Source organism: Buteo buteo, chromosome 11, assembly GCF_964188355.1.
Source record: "Buteo buteo chromosome 11, bButBut1.hap1.1, whole genome shotgun sequence".
NCBI classification, from domain to species: domain Eukaryota; kingdom Metazoa; phylum Chordata; class Aves; order Accipitriformes; family Accipitridae; genus Buteo; species Buteo buteo.
The window spans coordinates 22,395,028-22,411,584 of record NC_134181.1 but is presented as its reverse complement, the minus strand read 5'-3'; the positions used below and the strand labels follow the sequence as shown (position 1 = coordinate 22,411,584).

At 39.7% G+C, this 16,557-nt stretch overlaps 1 protein-coding gene and 1 non-coding gene across 15 annotated transcripts in view; both read right to left on the bottom strand.

Moving 5' to 3' along the window:
* The window catches only part of CNOT1 (CCR4-NOT transcription complex subunit 1), a 59,640-nt gene that overhangs the window by 22,739 nt on the left and 20,344 nt on the right, over positions 1-16,557 (bottom strand). For 8 of the 14 annotated variants that reach the window (XR_012652232.1, XM_075040434.1, XM_075040435.1 and 5 more), the window contains exons 13-23: positions 16,159-16,399; positions 14,502-14,621; positions 13,263-13,385; positions 12,880-13,031; positions 8,161-8,311; positions 6,592-6,793; positions 6,050-6,196; positions 4,796-4,920; positions 3,673-3,959; positions 2,273-2,351; positions 779-1,009 (exon numbers count right to left, since the gene is read on the bottom strand). Coding sequence is in view for 13 of the 14 variants with exons in the window: in XM_075040434.1 (XP_074896535.1) it covers positions 779-1,009; positions 2,273-2,351; positions 3,673-3,959; positions 4,796-4,920; positions 6,050-6,196; positions 6,592-6,793; positions 8,161-8,311; positions 12,880-13,031; positions 13,263-13,385; positions 14,502-14,621; positions 16,159-16,399 (1,858 nt within the window). In the remaining variant the exon portion in view is untranslated. The remainder of the gene's footprint in view (positions 1-778; positions 1,010-2,272; positions 2,352-3,672; positions 3,960-4,795; positions 4,921-6,049; positions 6,197-6,591; positions 6,794-8,160; positions 8,312-12,879; positions 13,032-13,262; positions 13,386-14,501; positions 14,622-16,158; positions 16,400-16,557) is intronic. The other 6 variants (XM_075040426.1, XM_075040432.1, XM_075040425.1 and 3 more) reach the window with 3 other exon arrangements.
* On the bottom strand, positions 7,699-7,834 carry LOC142037478 (small nucleolar RNA SNORA50). The gene has a single exon (XR_012652386.1). It is a non-coding gene; the product is annotated as a small nucleolar RNA SNORA50 (small nucleolar RNA).

The window sequence follows — 16,557 nt, the reverse complement described above, 5'->3', positions numbered from 1 at the left end:
TCTCCAGAAGCACTTCAGTGCTGATTTGGGAAGGAGAAATCCCCCAGGTTTGTGTCTGAGAAAGCATGCCAAATATAAGTCAATAGAATGTGAGCCATGTCCCTGCAGCTGCAAGTCTGAACCCAAGGTCTTTAGCACCTGGTACACTGCAATTAATGGGAAAGGAGATAGTTTGAAATATCAGTCATGACTTGAGTTTAAAATTGGAAACTATAACCACCTCAAATTAACAGCTATCTACATGACATAATCAGGTGTGAAAGAAATTAACAGCTACACTATGAACTGTCCCCCAGTTTGTTCACAACATTTTCAGCCACCTTTGGCTTCTGCCTCCTTGAATTTGAAAAGCTTCTTCTAGGAGAACTATACAAAGACAGTACCAGGAAGCAAGACAGGCTTGACTTTACAGTGCATTAGTTATCACACAGTAACAGCTCTGTGCATGCTCAGCGTACATTTGGGACCAAGCGTGCCCCAGCACTTTCTGTGGAATAGCCAACATTATCAATCTGCCAACCCCGTAATAACTTTGACTAGCAGTTCAGAGATATGTTTACCTAAGTGACTAAAGATTTGAAAAACCTCACGCAGTTAGAACTGGTAGGTCAAATGTGATTTAGTGTGCAGTAAGTGTTCAAGTGTTCAACTGTTTTACAGTTTGAAAACTTGTAGTATAGAAATTAAATTAGATTTTTGTCTCCATGTACTCAACACAGATCAGCATCTTAACTCCTTTGCTACTCCAGTAAGAACACTGGAGTGACAGAATGCTTACCGGCACGTCTTTCTTGAAGCTGACTCCCGTTGGTCGGGTGATTGTAATGGTTTTTGCAACAGTGGTGGTGGTTGAGGTGGTTACTATAGTGCTGACTTGGCCAGCAAGAGGAGCTTTTGCTGGAACTTGGGCCTGGGCCTGAGCCTGGGCAAGTGCAATACTTCCAGGGGTGGTGATTGAACCCTGCATCTTCACAGGAGGATCTCTGGATTGCTGTCCATATTCTATGTACTAAAATAGGGTAAACAAGCACATACAAAAGTTCACACACAGCAAGAGAACTACAGGCTGAGTTTTAGCATGAGCAGAGTAAAGGTTTGCCAACAATCTTCCAAATACTTGACATTAACGCCCTTAAGGGAACCTGCAAGACAACTGAACACCCTTATAAAGCCTGTCTTGTCACTATTTACTTTCTTATTGGAGAAGAGCCTCAAGCTCTACCTCTGACCTCAACAGGTTGACCAAGTGTCAAGAGGCTCTACATCCTTAAAATTTTACAGAGCACTACCCAGAAATCCCCATCTCTGCAGGCCTGGGATAGCAGAGCAAAAGAGGGGCAAGAGCACAAGAGAAACGTGATTATAAAGAACCTTGTTACAAAGCAGGTAAGAAGTCTTCCGCAAGGACTCCTGCAGCTACATATAAACAGTCAAGCTAGAAGTTCACAGTGAATAAGCAAAAGCACAGTTCTGAAGTGTCCAACTAAGTCTTTACATCCTCTAAAGTAGCTCCATAGTAGAAAGAAGTTTCTTCCCTACTGTAATACATTTACCCAGAAATCTGTAACATCAGACAACATACTATCATTTAAGGGATATGGTCTGAAACCTGTTAGTGAAACACACTGCTATTGGACTTTGCAGCTTTGAGTAGATGGCCTCTCTACCTTAATGTTACAGCTAAACATTTTTCCTTATTCAGATTATGCTCTCAAGCTCTGCCACTGGCATTAGCTTTTCTGTATTTCTACCAATGAAAGCACCTTCAAGGCAGACACTGTATGATCACCACCACTTTTACTCCTTGGACTACACAGTATTTCCATTACTCTGATCAGACCTTCAGGAATGAAGTTTTTCTCACCTTCATCTGGATTACTTTAGCAGGTTTGAGTATGAAACTGTATAAACCCAGCTGAATGCCCTCTAATTTAGAAGAGAACTCCCAAATCCTTAAGGGACTGGAACATGAATCCACTGAAGGCCTTTAAAACCTTTGGCCATACCCATGTGCACTGGTTGATCATGCAGTTATATTCAGGCAGTTATCTCAACATAAGCAACCCTAACAGATTTATGGAAATAGAAGAGGTACCAGATAACCACCATCACCTGTCCCCCCCACCCCACAGAAAACCTAAGAAAAAGATTCTGTGGATGTACCCTATCTAAAGTTGTGACAGCACAGACTATTCTTCCAAAGGAAACCAGGAATTTGCTCAAAAGAATCTGAAATCATAGAAAGCTAGTGTGCTAATAAGAACACACTCACCTCCTGTAAATGATGTGGGAACTGTATAAAGTGACTAATAGAAGCCAAGTGCTGACAATACTGGGGATAGTCCTTCAATCTGTCAGACAAAAAAACGCGTTAGTCAGAAACACAAGCCCAGATCAAAAACAGTATTACAGAGAAATACAAATATAACACTGGTGTGTCATTCCCATAATACACCACAGAATTACTTCTGGACTGCTTACAGCAGCTGTGCTATAAACAAAGCATTTTCTACAAAGTACTTTTTGTTGCAAAACCCATTTGAAATGGATTCATTTAACAGCAAAACACAAGGTTTATTCACAGCAACTCATCTTATCCTACATCTCGATACTCCTGACCGAGCACACAATTGCTTTTATATTCAGTGTTTGCAGTAAGATTATTGGGCAAGTAATTTGTAGTCTGGCTCAGTGCATTTTAAACAGCAAACCAGACTGCCCCTAACACCCAAGACAGAAGCTTCACCTATGCACACCAAGTATTATAGTTCCACTTATGAATGCTACACACTGCTACTAGTCATTGAGACTAAAATCTTTAGGTCCCACTTAAAATGGTTCTTAAGAGGAGTAAGATGGTGGCTAAGTCTCAAGTATGTCCGCCTCAAGTGTCTTTACTCATTCTGTTCAGCTAACTCCACAAAACAATATCCAAGCATGAATGCCGCAAGCAACAGCTTTTACTACAGATGAAATGCTGCAGGGCAGATGAACTATAAAAGAAGAATAAGGACAGAAGATAACATGCTCCTTGCTTATGAGTCCACGCTTCAGGTGCACACATTTCTAGTCATTAAATTCCAGGAAGCTTTCTAATACTTTTCAAGTTCAAGTACCTCCTTGCAGAATGGATTTTTTTCCCATGGGTGTACAATCCTGCCTACTATGGCAGCCTGCCTTGAGAGTTTCCTCTATCTGCAATCCATTCAAAGCTTTGAGAAAGCACTTTTTTTGAGCTATTTCACCATACTTGAGATTTCTGTGTAAAACCAGAGTCCTAGAGCTTAGTTCCTAGCCAGTCTTTAATGAATAGTGCAAATAGCACTCCATTAGAATCCAACTGTAAAGAGTAATTACATTCACCCCATTTCTAACAAGCTGACTTCATCTAACTCAACATTTCACTGAATTTTTTTTATAAACAAAGTCCACTACAATTTCAGTATCTCAGTTTGTCCCACAGTGAACATTTTGATTTTAAAAAAGTCACCCTTTAATTAGCACGTCAGCACATTTTGTTTCAGCTCAGCATTATCGCTAAAGTAATCCTGAAGTTGAGATGTGTAAATTTATAACACATATAAGCAACCTTGTACTGCATAATTAGAGCAGGTTCAAGGTTAACAAGACATTATGTGTACTGTTACAAGTATTACCAAAAACCACACTCACCTATTTTTAAATCTATCTAGTGCAGCAATACCAAAATAGTACATTTTGGATGCAAAAGGCTTTCGTAAGGCTTCAAGAACATAGCGCAGGGCCAGGCCCAATGCCATATAAGTAACCAGTCCTTTCTCTATTATCCCACCAAAGAGGCAGGCTGTTATGTGCAGCTCTTTATCTGGGTACTGGGGAAAGAAACGGTATTCCTCAAACAAGTTCCTCAGCATACAGTTAAACACTTCTCGTTCCCGTTTAATGTTGGAGTCCTTAAACCTCTGCAGCATTTCTAAGACCTGCAAAGAAATTAGAAATTATTACCAACAGATTTGCTTTATTTCAGCCCTTCCACATCTTCAGGTTTCAAGAGTGCTTGCAACTACTAAGGTAAATTGCACTACCACGAGCTAGACTGCCTAACAACTGCTTCAAGAAAATACCATTTTAGCCAGCAGACTCTACATCACTACAACAAGCTTCCTATTCAGACTTTAGTTTTCTCCCCTTTCAAGTAACTGTCTTCACAAAACTTTTGTGACCGCCCAGTCCATTGCTTCAAAATTAGAAAAATAAGAATCTTCCATAATTTATAATCACACAAATATATTACAGTAAATTTGAAGTACTTCAAAGAGCAAGCACATCAGACTGATAATTACTCTCATAGAGACTAACCAAAATAATTATCAAAGCTCAGAAGGTAGAACTTCAGACACCTTTATATATTTAGAAATTGTAGCCATTTTTAGATACTTTAAAAACAAATATATTCAAGATAAGTATAATTTATACAGACTGTTTAAAGGCACACTTTAGCACTTATTTGAACATACAAGCTTCCACTCCACATTGAACTCCTCCCACTCAGCATCATTTTAGGAGTGTTAATTAGACATCTAAGGTCTTCAGTCCACAGAAGTCAAAGCTGAGTAATGATCAGCTACAAATTTACTCTGAAAGCATGCTGCCTTAGAAATACACAATTTCAACCAAGCAAAAAAGCAATCCTGCAAGCATCTAAAACTAGCCCTTTACTGTTTTCCACTAGAACTAATACATGAAGGAATAATTACTACCAACTTTATAGCAAACCTCTGGACAGGTAATGCAACTGCTACAGAAGGGAACTCACCTCATCTACAGACATGGTCGGATGTGGTGGATGGTTGTAAATACGCTGGAAGTAGCTGTTTGCCTCATCATCTATTTCTTTGCTAAAGTGCTGATTAGCCTCTGGCCACACCTGAGATAAGTCAGCTGTTAAAAGACAGAATAGGTATCATGCTCAGAACAACTTCAGGCAGTCAGGATTTCACCTAGTCCTTTTCAACTCTTCTGATCTACGCAAAACCTGCTAGTTCTCCTGAAAAGCAGGATATTTAACCTTTGCAGTAGACAGGAATTGTGATTTAAAAATCTGTTTTCAGTATGTTGTATTTATGCAAAAGAACTGAATCCTAAGATAGAATTAACCTCATACTGTTGTGTTCCTAGAACCCATTGCATCCCAAGCTAACCTCAACTGACACCTAAACTAAATGAATGCAAAACAGACTAGAATAAAGCATGCTACACAATACTGACATGCAGACAAACTTTCACACAAACTTTCAGGCCAGCCAATGAGCTTCAAGCAAGTTTATACTGAATGTTCAAGCCCAAAAATGGTCACTTCAGCCACCTCCACTGCACATCTGTAGAGATCAGTAACTTTGTTTTTAATGGAGGAGCTATCAAAGGAGCCATATGTAATAACAGCAATGCAGAAGGTTTAGCATATGGCTATGCTTCCTAAAGGCAACATTTGAGGGCTTAAACATTTCATTGTAAGCATACTTCAGAGGCATAAATGAGTTAACAATAATGGCTCAGCATTAGGAACCAAATTATTCCTTCCAAAAACCACCTTCCCACCAACTTTTGTTAGTCTTATTTGTATCCAAAGTTGCAGTCTAATTCACTGCTTCACCTGTCAAATTCTCTGCTGCAACTGGACCTTACCCAGGTAGCTTTGTTTAACCTTGTTACAAAACAAAAACCACCCTCTTACCAGCTGCATACAATTCTCTGTAAAGAGCAGGACAACACTTTTGTTCAAAACACAGCACAACAAAAAAAAGGACACAAACACACTGTTCATGCAAATCCATAACATGTTGTATTTTTATGCTAACAGCTTGCTTTTTTTTTTTTTAAATTCCCCCCAGGCCACTTGGTAAGCTTTTAGTATAGAACTTTAGAAGCACCTTTTTCAGACTAATGGCATAATACAAGAGCCACATTTCTAACATTTACCACCTACAGATCCAAGCCTCCCCTGAAGGAAATGCAGATTAACTGCAGACCACAGTCACACTTCACAGCCACAGACAACACTACCACTTACAAGGTTTCATCTTACTCTGCTGGAATGTAGGCTGGTTCAGTCCAGATGTGCTCAGCTTCCTTTGCACGAATGGGTCATTGTTCACTGCAGGAAGGCCCAGGGCTCCAGTTCCTATGCCAGTCAGGCTACCCGTAGTAAGACCACCTACTGAAAAGCAAACAACTGGTCATCTCAGTTGCACCCTTCACAGTATGCGCTTATCAGTCCCAGCACTTGTCACTTCCAAGAACTCAGAGCTATATAGCCTCCTAACTGTCCAGTATCAAGCAGTTTTATCTCAAGCAATTCTTCATCTCTGTCCCAACCTAAAATAATGCCACTAAAATCTGTCAAAACACTCACCCTCTTGAGTCTCAAACTTTTTACCTATTGCAGCTGCAACATTCTGAAGTGCTGTTTCAGCAGTTACCTAGGAGCAAGGGCTGTGTAATTCCCTCCCATGCAACACACAGCTGTTTGCCCAGTATTTCCAACCACAGCAACAACAGTGCCTTAGCTCTGATATGTCAAAAATACAAACCACTCCACCCGGATAGTAGTACCTGGAAGCTGTGAAGAGAGTCCTCCGATGCCACTGAAACCTGTTGTCTGGTTTTGAGTGGAAAGAGGGGGGAATGCTTTTGCTGGTGACTGAGGAGTACTGAATGCAGAGCCCAAGTTTGGAGGGAAGCCTTGCATGCTCTGGGTATGAGGAGCAGCTGAGCCACCTAAACTAAGAGATGCCATTCCTGCAAGCGAGTCGATCTGAATGAAGAAAGGAAGATTATACACAGACATCCATAAACCACAATCAAGCTGATTTTTGGCAGGTTTTGTATAGAGACAGCTACATATCAAAACATTCCTGAGAAGAGCTTTTCTGCATGGTTAATTTAAATTCTGAAGTCATCCAGATCACCCTGAAAGATTAGCTTGTCTATAAAATGTAATTTTACTTTTTCTTCTACAAACTCATAAAATACTATTCCATCAGACATTTTACAAAAAGGCTGATTGTTCCATTGTCTCTAGTTAAGTGTAACACAACAGTAAATGCTTATAAGCAGCAGCACGTAGGTATTTATACTAGTTTATGCTCTGCAGTTTGCAACCTCAGACCTTACCCCACAACTTACAAAGGCTATTTCATGTCAAGCTTACAGAATATTTTTGACTGTCTGAAAGATCCCATTATGCCCACTTTTCACAGCTAAATACCTGAATGCAGTCTTCAATAAAAAGCATTAAGACCTGGGTGATGAGTAGGAGGGAAGGCACAATACCAGCTAACAAAGCAATAAGTTAAAAGCTCCTGACTAGGAACAGCAGAAAACTGTGTTATCTACCCAAGACAGCACGACTACAGACTAACATCTGCTGCTCTATTTATTCACATCAGTTATTTGCAGCAGGTTGCCAAGATATTTAGTACATCTGATGAGCAACTTCAATAAAGCAACAATTTACAAGGAAACTGCTCTCCATATTTAGTTTATGTAATCTACTGATGCTTCAGACATTCTTAAATGCTGAATTGCCACTATATCATGTGAAAAAAACTTGTCACCACTTTAAAATCTGCCATTGAATGTTAACTGCTAGAAGCAAAACTTGTCTGTAATGTGTTGCTCCCAGAGGAGGAAGGGATGATGAGTGGCAGGGAGTAACTTAAATGTACCTTGTTTTTAAAAGAGCAGTTCAGTTGAGAGCTGAAGAGCCCCAGTTATAACAAGTCCTTACGCTCTAGCACTGTTGCTTGGCCCGTGAAGCTACAAACAAGACACATCAGGTTCAAAGGCAGTGCTTAATTCTCAAAAGTCTTAGTAAATTTTAGCACTTTAAAAGAAACCCTCAGTTATTTTAAATAAAGCAAATCTCTATCCCTCTTCAAGTGCTCCCATCCTGCTATACTTCAGTTACTTTAGAGACATTTGTGAAGTGAACAACAGTTCTGAACTACAACCCTCAAGCATTATTCTGTAGTTACAAGCAAGTTATCTCGACATGCAAGCATAAAACTAAGGGAGCCAGATGATGTTTTACTTAGTCCTGCTGAAAGAGCTCAAACAGTGTAGCAGAACTAATGCTAAATCAACACCAACTTATCAAAATGCAGCACATTATTTGTCTACCTGTACAGGAGAGATGGCATCCAAACTGCTAGCACTGGGCGGGCGTCCTTTCGGCATGACTCCAGGTGGTGGCTGTCTAGCCTTATTCATGACATTGCTGCAGTTAGCTACCATGGTGAGGATGGTCTCTGACAGCTCCTGAGAAACACTCCTAGAACAGAGAAGTAGGATAGTGAGCCATATAACATTCATGAAACTAAGACCCCTAACTTATTTGGTTTTCCTACAGAAACTGGGGCCACACTTCACAAATAGAAGTTGCGTAACAACCCCAGCAGAAGTCCCATTTTGTTGTTTGCAAAACTTGCATTAAAGCATGTCCCAAGAGAAACAGCTACATTTAAATAGAAAATTTTAAACTGTAGTTCTAAAAATTAACCTCAAATAGAATATTCCTTTGTTTTCAATAATTCAAATACTGCTTTACAGTTACCCCAGCAAGTAATAACTTACAGAAAGCAGGGGTATGTACCTACATGGCTCCAACAGTCCTTGGAAGAGCAGACTATCTACAACAGTCTGTCTGCTGTTGTCCACATTATAGGCTATATACAGCTCAGCCTCATGAATAACACACAAATAATGCTATGATCCCTTGTTCAAATCCACTCCTTAAGACTCCTTCCTATCCCCAGACTTTACCATTCATGACAATCCCCATTCTGAATCTCATTCCGTACAACAAACATGACTAAAGCTTGGGTTACACAAAGACAAAAAACAATGAGAGGTAAATACCACCACCTGCTTCACTAAAATTCATCTGTCTATGAACTGAAAGACATACTTCACACACTAACATTAAACCAAAACAGAGACAGGAAGCCAAATAATTCTAGAAAATTATAATCAAAAGCCAACAGAAAACGCAAACTTAAGCATGAACACATTGCACAATCGAGAGCAGTCAGTACCTCTTTTCCAAAGTATTCCAGATCTGACTGCCAGGTTCCCAAACTGGAAAGAGAGCCAGCTCTGCTGCTGACATACCTAACCACAAACATACTAACACAACATTAACATTCTCCTTTCGGAAAATACAGCTGATAATTTATGGCTCTCCTGAACTTCAGTTCTACCTTTTTGGTGAGGACAGCTAAAGCAGCAGACTCCTTCCTGTAATGGTGCAACTATAGCACACAGCTTTGTTACCCTTGTCTGCAGATTCCTCATTTTAACTCAATTTTCACAAGCTTTTACTGCACAGCTGTTGGGACAAGGGGCAAAATAAAGAAAGAGGAACCATTCTGATGATTAAGGCAGGAAAACAAAGTGCAGATCAATCAGCCTTCAGCTTTGGCAAGTATCCCATTACAGGCTACACAGAGTTAGGGGCTTCCAGCTGTTCTCCAAAGCCAGTGATCCACTACATAGTGTGGGTAAAAGCTCACTCAAGACAGACAGGGGAATCTGGGAAGATAACATGGATGAGCAGGTTTCCATACAGCCAAACACTTTATCAACTGTTTCACAAGCTGATTCCTTTACATGCTTTAACATCCTCTCACCAGGGCCTACTGTCAAAGACTTTAAAACCAAGGGGCTTGGGGGGGTATGTATCAGAAGTGATCAGAAACCTACCTTAAAAAAACAAAACAAAACACCAAAGGGATTTCTGTTTTGAGAAAGTACAACCAGACCTAAATACAGAGCTCTGAGCATGGCACATGGTAGGCTCACCCCAATGCTACAGTCTCAGAAATCTCAACATTTAAATGTATGACCAATTAACAGGCAGCACATTTTTTTTCTGATGCAGTAGGCATTCCAAGATCATACAGCACTGCAGCTAATCAGGGAACAGGACTGGGGACTGAAGAGCTGAGTTCACCCATGGTTACCATCCTCAATCTTCTGCCCTCCCCTTTTTTGGTAGCAGTTACATTTGCACTCTTTATGCTTGAATACCATAGCACACTTCAGTAAAACACATACCAATCTGCTGTAGATAAAATGGCAGCCCACAATGAAGACTAAGACAGGCTTACAATCCTACAGTTTGATAATTATCGTGACCAGTTAGGCCATTCATGCTTTGGAGCGAACCACTAACATTATGTGCTGCCCTCTAGACAGACTGAAGGTTAAATTTTTTATCATGTTAAAAGACACTGCTGTATCAAGATGCAAACATCACAATATTTTTAGATAGTACAAAACTGCAGGTTTTCACAAAAAAGTGTCTGCATTTGAGGCAAATGATACGAAGTAGTAAGTAGGCAGGCATGATTTGATAACTAGATCTTAAAAGAAAACGTTTGTATTTTCAAGTTTTACATAAAAATATATTCAGGCTTCTAACCTAATCAGTGTCATTCCTGGATCAGAACTAGGGGAAAACTGCAGGAAGGAGAACTTTGAAACACAAGTGAGGAGGAGAGCCAGGGACCACAGTCAACCAGCTCTAGAGGAACAAAACCGTCAGCTTAAGGGAAGCTCCAACTTGCTAGAATAACAAGTTCACATCTCTTGCATTTTTTTTTTTTTTTAAAACCCATTTTTACAGAGCAAGGAAAAGCCTTTTCATTCCCCTAAGGGAAGAAGCTTCTGGCTACCCGTGCTTATTGAGGCAGGGACTGAGAAGGAACAACCATTCCACACACTGACACACTTGGACTGTCCTGGACACAACTGCATGGAAAAAGGCACTACTGCCCGTCTCAACTGGCTGCAGCTCCTTGAGGGGAGAACTTCTTGTAAGCAGTTTGTTACCAAATCACATGCTTGGTCAGGCTGTGGTGCCTGCAACCACCTTGACTCCATTTTAAAAAACACTCAGTAATAAAAGGAACACTTATTTCTTTTTGAAGCCTTGCTGCTACATGATGCCACAACTGCAGTGCTCACCGGTGATAAACAAGTTGCACCAAAAAAAGTCTCAGAACACACAAGGTCCTGGTGGCCAAGAAAAGTGTCTCCCTGGACACAAAACAAGACAAGAAATAACTACAGCCTAATTAAAGAGCAGGCTCCTAAATCATCAGATTTAACAGATGGCAGACTTCAGCTAGTGAAGTGGAACTACCCTCCCAGATGTATTTAATATTTACTGCAATTTTAATCTTCTAGTCTTTACAACGCCTGCTTCCATTCGTGACTGAAACCTAAGCTAATCAAAGCACTTGCTTCATGAAAGAAGTCCAAGCATTTTCTTTTTAAAGCTCAAAGAGAATAACTAATGGAAAATGACTGCAAGTAGGTCACATTCTTGCATAAAAGGGAATACAAGTAGCTATAAAAAGAAACCAAAAGCTGAGAGAATTGTGCCAGTAGAGAACTAGTGGCTTTTGGAATTAATTGAATAAATAAAACTTGGTAACACATTAAGATTCAGAACACAATGACCATTAGATGCAAGTCAAGTCTACAGTTAACTGTTAAACCTCTAAAATCTTGACACAGTAGCATGCAAAATAATAAATATAAGTTAATTTGTGAACAATAGTCTCAGAAGATACACTCCAAGTTGAAAAGTAACAGCCATCTTTTCAGTCCAAGAGGTTTGCTAGAACATCACATTTCAGAAACAGCATTTCAACAGCATTTTGAAGTTTAATTGCACAGGTCCCAGTAGAAATCAGGAGAATCCTTTCTCCTAAAATCTTATAGGTACCTCAAATTCCCTTCCAGTTCAAATACCCATCATGACAACTCTATGTTGATACTCATTTCCTCATCTACATGAGAGCCATGAATCATCCCGAACACCTTTAAAGATGTTTCTTATAACTTTCCAGACAATACTGGCTAAGCCAAGGGACACAATATAAGCCTTAGATCAGGCAACACACACATGGACATGCCTGCCTCCCTTGATATCAAAATTTAACACCAAAACCAGCACCATCTCCAGCTTTCAGTCTCACTGGCTCATATGTCACACTATGCTATGTCTAGTTATCTTTGAAATATTGCTGCAGTTAAATACCATCTTGATCTGACAGCATTAAGAAATGACACGTAAAATACTTTACAACATTCAGTCATTTTTACTAAATGTGAACACAGTATTGAAAAACTGGTTTGTCCAATTTCAGTTTCCATTCGCCTTTCTGTAGTCTACCCCTCCCTATAGCAAATAAATCAGCTCTCTAGGACCCACACTTCTTTCTTCTGGACTTTGTAGCTAAACAATCTGATCTGCAAAAGATCTTAAGTTATTTTCCATCCTTTGACTACTTTGATACTGTCTCAAATGAAGACAACAAGTTACACACATCTAGTTTCAGTCTCAACTACATTACAATCACTACTTACCACTTTTCTCCTACACAAAAGGATTGCATTAGCCCTTTCTGCTAGGGTAGTAACCACACACAGAGGCATTTGCTTAACACAATCACAAAATCCTTTACACAGTCACTGTTTTCCAAGATGCTGTCCCATTCTGTAGTTATAGCCTGTATTCCTTTTTGTCCAAATTATAGCCCTGTATCTAGTCATTAACAACCCAGGATCTGACTAACCAGCCATCCCCCAGTTACCAACATCACCTCATCTGTTTGATTATAAAGACAAAAACACTTTCAAGCACTTGTGACCTAGCCTACAACAAAAGTTTCAGTGCAAAATTAAACATACTAGTGAATCTATCCCTGCAAGTTTATATACTCTCATTAACCCTATTCACCATGTGAAATTCCAAACCAGCTATGACCACGTGCCACCAAACAAGCTGCAAATGTATCACACATTTAGTGTAAGCAATATAATCCTTACCCAGCACAAGCTTGCAGACATGCCAACATAGTCGCCAAGGTTTCTGGAGGAAGCTGAGCACTTTTGGGCTGATCTTTTTCTGGAGCAAGGCCACCCAGGATAGATGGACATCTTCTCTTTAAGAAAGTCATACAGGCCTGGATGAAAGGCTCCTGAGGAAAAAAAAGTTATCTTAACCTCCCAAACTGCATCCAAGCCACTATTTCAAACTTGGCAATTGCACTGTGGAAAGAATTGCACTAAGCTATTATAGTTCAGTGAAAGCATTGAACCATCAGACCATGGACACTTTCCACAACTTTAAAGCTACTTTAACAATTTTATAAGTGACTTAAGTCAGTCACTGATAGAGTGCAGAAGTAAAAAGAAAAATCCTGCTTTACCCCATGCTCCCGAATTTTATCTGTGAGCCATTTGTCAAGTTTGAGGTATTCCCGTCGAGAGGCAAGTGCAGCAAGGTCAATAACAAAGGCAAATGGAGTACCATTTAGCAGCATTGACAAGGCCTAAAGAAAAAAAAATCAGAAGACTACTAGTGAAGACACAAGGGTACCCTTTCTCCTTTCTTTTCGTTCTAATCCCCATATACTTTTTTAGTGAAGAAGTCTTGCTATCACATGCTGCTATGCTTTCTTTGTCAACAAAAAGATTGGTACTATCAGCTTCACTTATAGCTCACTCATGAGACAAATAAGCAATAGCTCTCATTTGAAATCATCACCCTACCTTCTTTGAAGCGACCTTGTGCTGACAGGTTTTAAATTCCTCTATATGAAAATCCACCAGCGAGTGGCCAAGAGCTACCAAGTTGATATTGCAACAAAATTAATCGGAAGAGCCTAACATCTCCGTGCAAACAGACCTCAACCCCTTCAGAGCCACTTTGAATATATCTGCTCAAAGTGTTCATCTTTGAACACAGTAACTGCTACAACAAAACTGACTCCAAGCAGCAGTTGGTGCCCTTGCACTTTGAGACACCCAATTGTTTTACATCTAACTTTAGGAAGCAATAAAGACAAAGAAGTCAGTCACAATTTCCAGTCTTTTGTGAATGTGTAACTGAAAAGCAGTAGTATTCTTAATTAATCCCTGTTCCTTTAAGCTTAGCAGTGCCACCTTCACACAAATATCTGAAGGATATTTTCTGCATTCCCATTTCAATGGTATTCAAGGTTATAACAGTCAAAGCTCTTCCTGGACTTACAGTACATTTACAGAGCAAGCAGTTCTATTATACTGCTTCCCAAGTTACTTGTCAGCTAAGCCATGATAACAGACTCTACTGCAAACACCAAGTAAAATATCTTGGGTTCACAAGTGGACAGGCTAGAAAGCATCCACAGTCAAATACCACAACTCAGCTGAAGAGCACTTAAAGTCATATGAACCTAGGCTGGTGTTTTGTGTTGGTTTTTTGGTTGGGTTTTTTTGGTGGTTTTGTTTGTTCGGGTTTTTTTTTTAAGATGAGATACAGCAGCAACAACCGAATTCAGACATGCTTAAAACAAAGTAACCCTTACTAAATTAGTCACATCTAAGTTTAAGCTTAGCCTTTGTCAAAAGATGAACAAGTCTGTGTAAGACACCAGAAAATAATGGCTGTGTTTTGCAAAACTCACCTTCAAGTCTTGTGCCACATCAAGAATACGTGACAATTTTGCCTGGTCATACTGCTCCCCTCTCATGTACCATTCTGCCATTGCATGCATGATAAGCTGACGAATCGAAGGAGACTGACCCTAAGGAGAATTAAATTAGGATTGTGCTTCATGCCTCTAGAAGGATCAACTATGTGAACATTAACGAGGATATTTTACCTCTAAAGCGTAATACACAAACATATTTACTCTTTAGCTTCAGAGTTGGGTTCTTTTTGTGCAATAAGCTATCCAGGAGCTACAAGTAAAGGATGTAGAATGACTTCAAATGGTAAGTATGTACATCCCAATCTCTTTCCTACCACTGTACAGGTCTAATTCCTCTCAATTGTAGAGAAATTGCTTTTGGAATATGCAAATCATTTACAAAATGTTATGCCTGACATGATGTCCTGAAGTGAGAACTGCAACATCACACCTTAACACAGAAAACAGTATCTAACTCTTTGCTCACTCAGGGGCAATTTTAAACTACAACACAATTTTGACGGGAACAAAGGTTTTGCTTAAAGGTTCCCTCATCTGGGGAAGTAAAATGTCCTCAAGTTGTGGATTGGCACCATGTCACACGGCAGCCATCATTTTGTACTTTATTCTGAAGCCTACCCTGTGGAAAAATTGCATATTCTACCATTTCAAGACCTTATGCAAAAAGCACATCACTTTTATCCTAACCCCCCATTATTCAATTTAAAGACTTATCAGGAAAAATATAAAACATTCATAGCACTTCAGCTAGCAAAGAGCCATAATTTTGCAGTGAATGTGGATGAAGACCTTAGGTCAAGCTTCTTATCATTAACCCTACTTTACTTGAACAGGGCAAGATGTTTCCTAATGTAGATTCCCTCCCACCTCAGAGGATTCCTCTGCCTTTCTTCTTATGACTCCTATTTGCTTAACTACCAGTTGATACAATGATGAAGGCCATACCAAAAGGCAAATCCATAAAAGCCTACTTGTTTGCCCATTAAAAGCATGGGATTTGCATACATAGCTACCCTGTCTTGACATGGAAGCTCTCCTTGAAAAAGGTCAGCAGCCAGTCCTAAGTTTTCAGAAAACACCCTAGACTCTTAAAACTTACAGTATAAGTAGTTTCTTTATAACTAGAATAGCCTCCATCTTTTAGCAAGTACAATGGAGATTATTTTGGTTTAAATCTCCTCACCTCTTACTGCTGCAAGTTTCTACACTTTAAATGTGTGAGGTTGAGAGCTGGGGGGGGGAGTTGTTGCTGTTGTGAGGTTTTTGGTGTTCTTGTTTTCTAAAAAAACCCCAAACTTTGGTCAACTGGTTAAAACTGAAAGGTTAAAAAAAGTCAAACTTAACTTTCGTCTCTCTACTTCTCCAGGAGTATTTTCTCAGTGAACATTATTTCTTTGTTCTGAATATATTTCCCCAAAGAAAATCAAATCACAACAGTTTGCTTCAAGGTGGGGGCAGGGGGGAGACAACTCACATTACTTTGTATAAATCACTGATAATTTACCTCTTGGGTTTTAAATTACCCAGTTCATAAAGCAATACAAGCATTATTATTCTAACTGTTCAACCCATTTAACAAGCTTTCAGTTACATCAACAAACGACAGGCACACTCCAGTGAAAATACTCACCTGTCCATGCCATGCATAGTGCAAAATGATGGCAGAGTTGGGATGGTTACCAAGGAAAATTGGCATGAGTGTGGAGATGAGTTCATGGCGCAAGGTATGCCAGGACGTGTTGATCTGCAATAAGGCCAATACCAACATATCTGGGCAATGCTTGATAGGAAAACTGAAGAGCTGCTTAACCTGCTCATACTGTCCCACTTCTGCCAATCGTAACAGAGATTCAATCAAATCCAGGCTCTTCCTAACAAAAGAAAAAAAAAAACAACAAATAGACACCCCCCCCAAAGTTACAAAGTAGTTAGCTTATAGGATCCTGGATTCAAGCATTTTGTAGCAACAACTGTAAGACAATATAAAGCAAAGCTCACTGCAAACAACATGATATTGCAGCTCTTATCA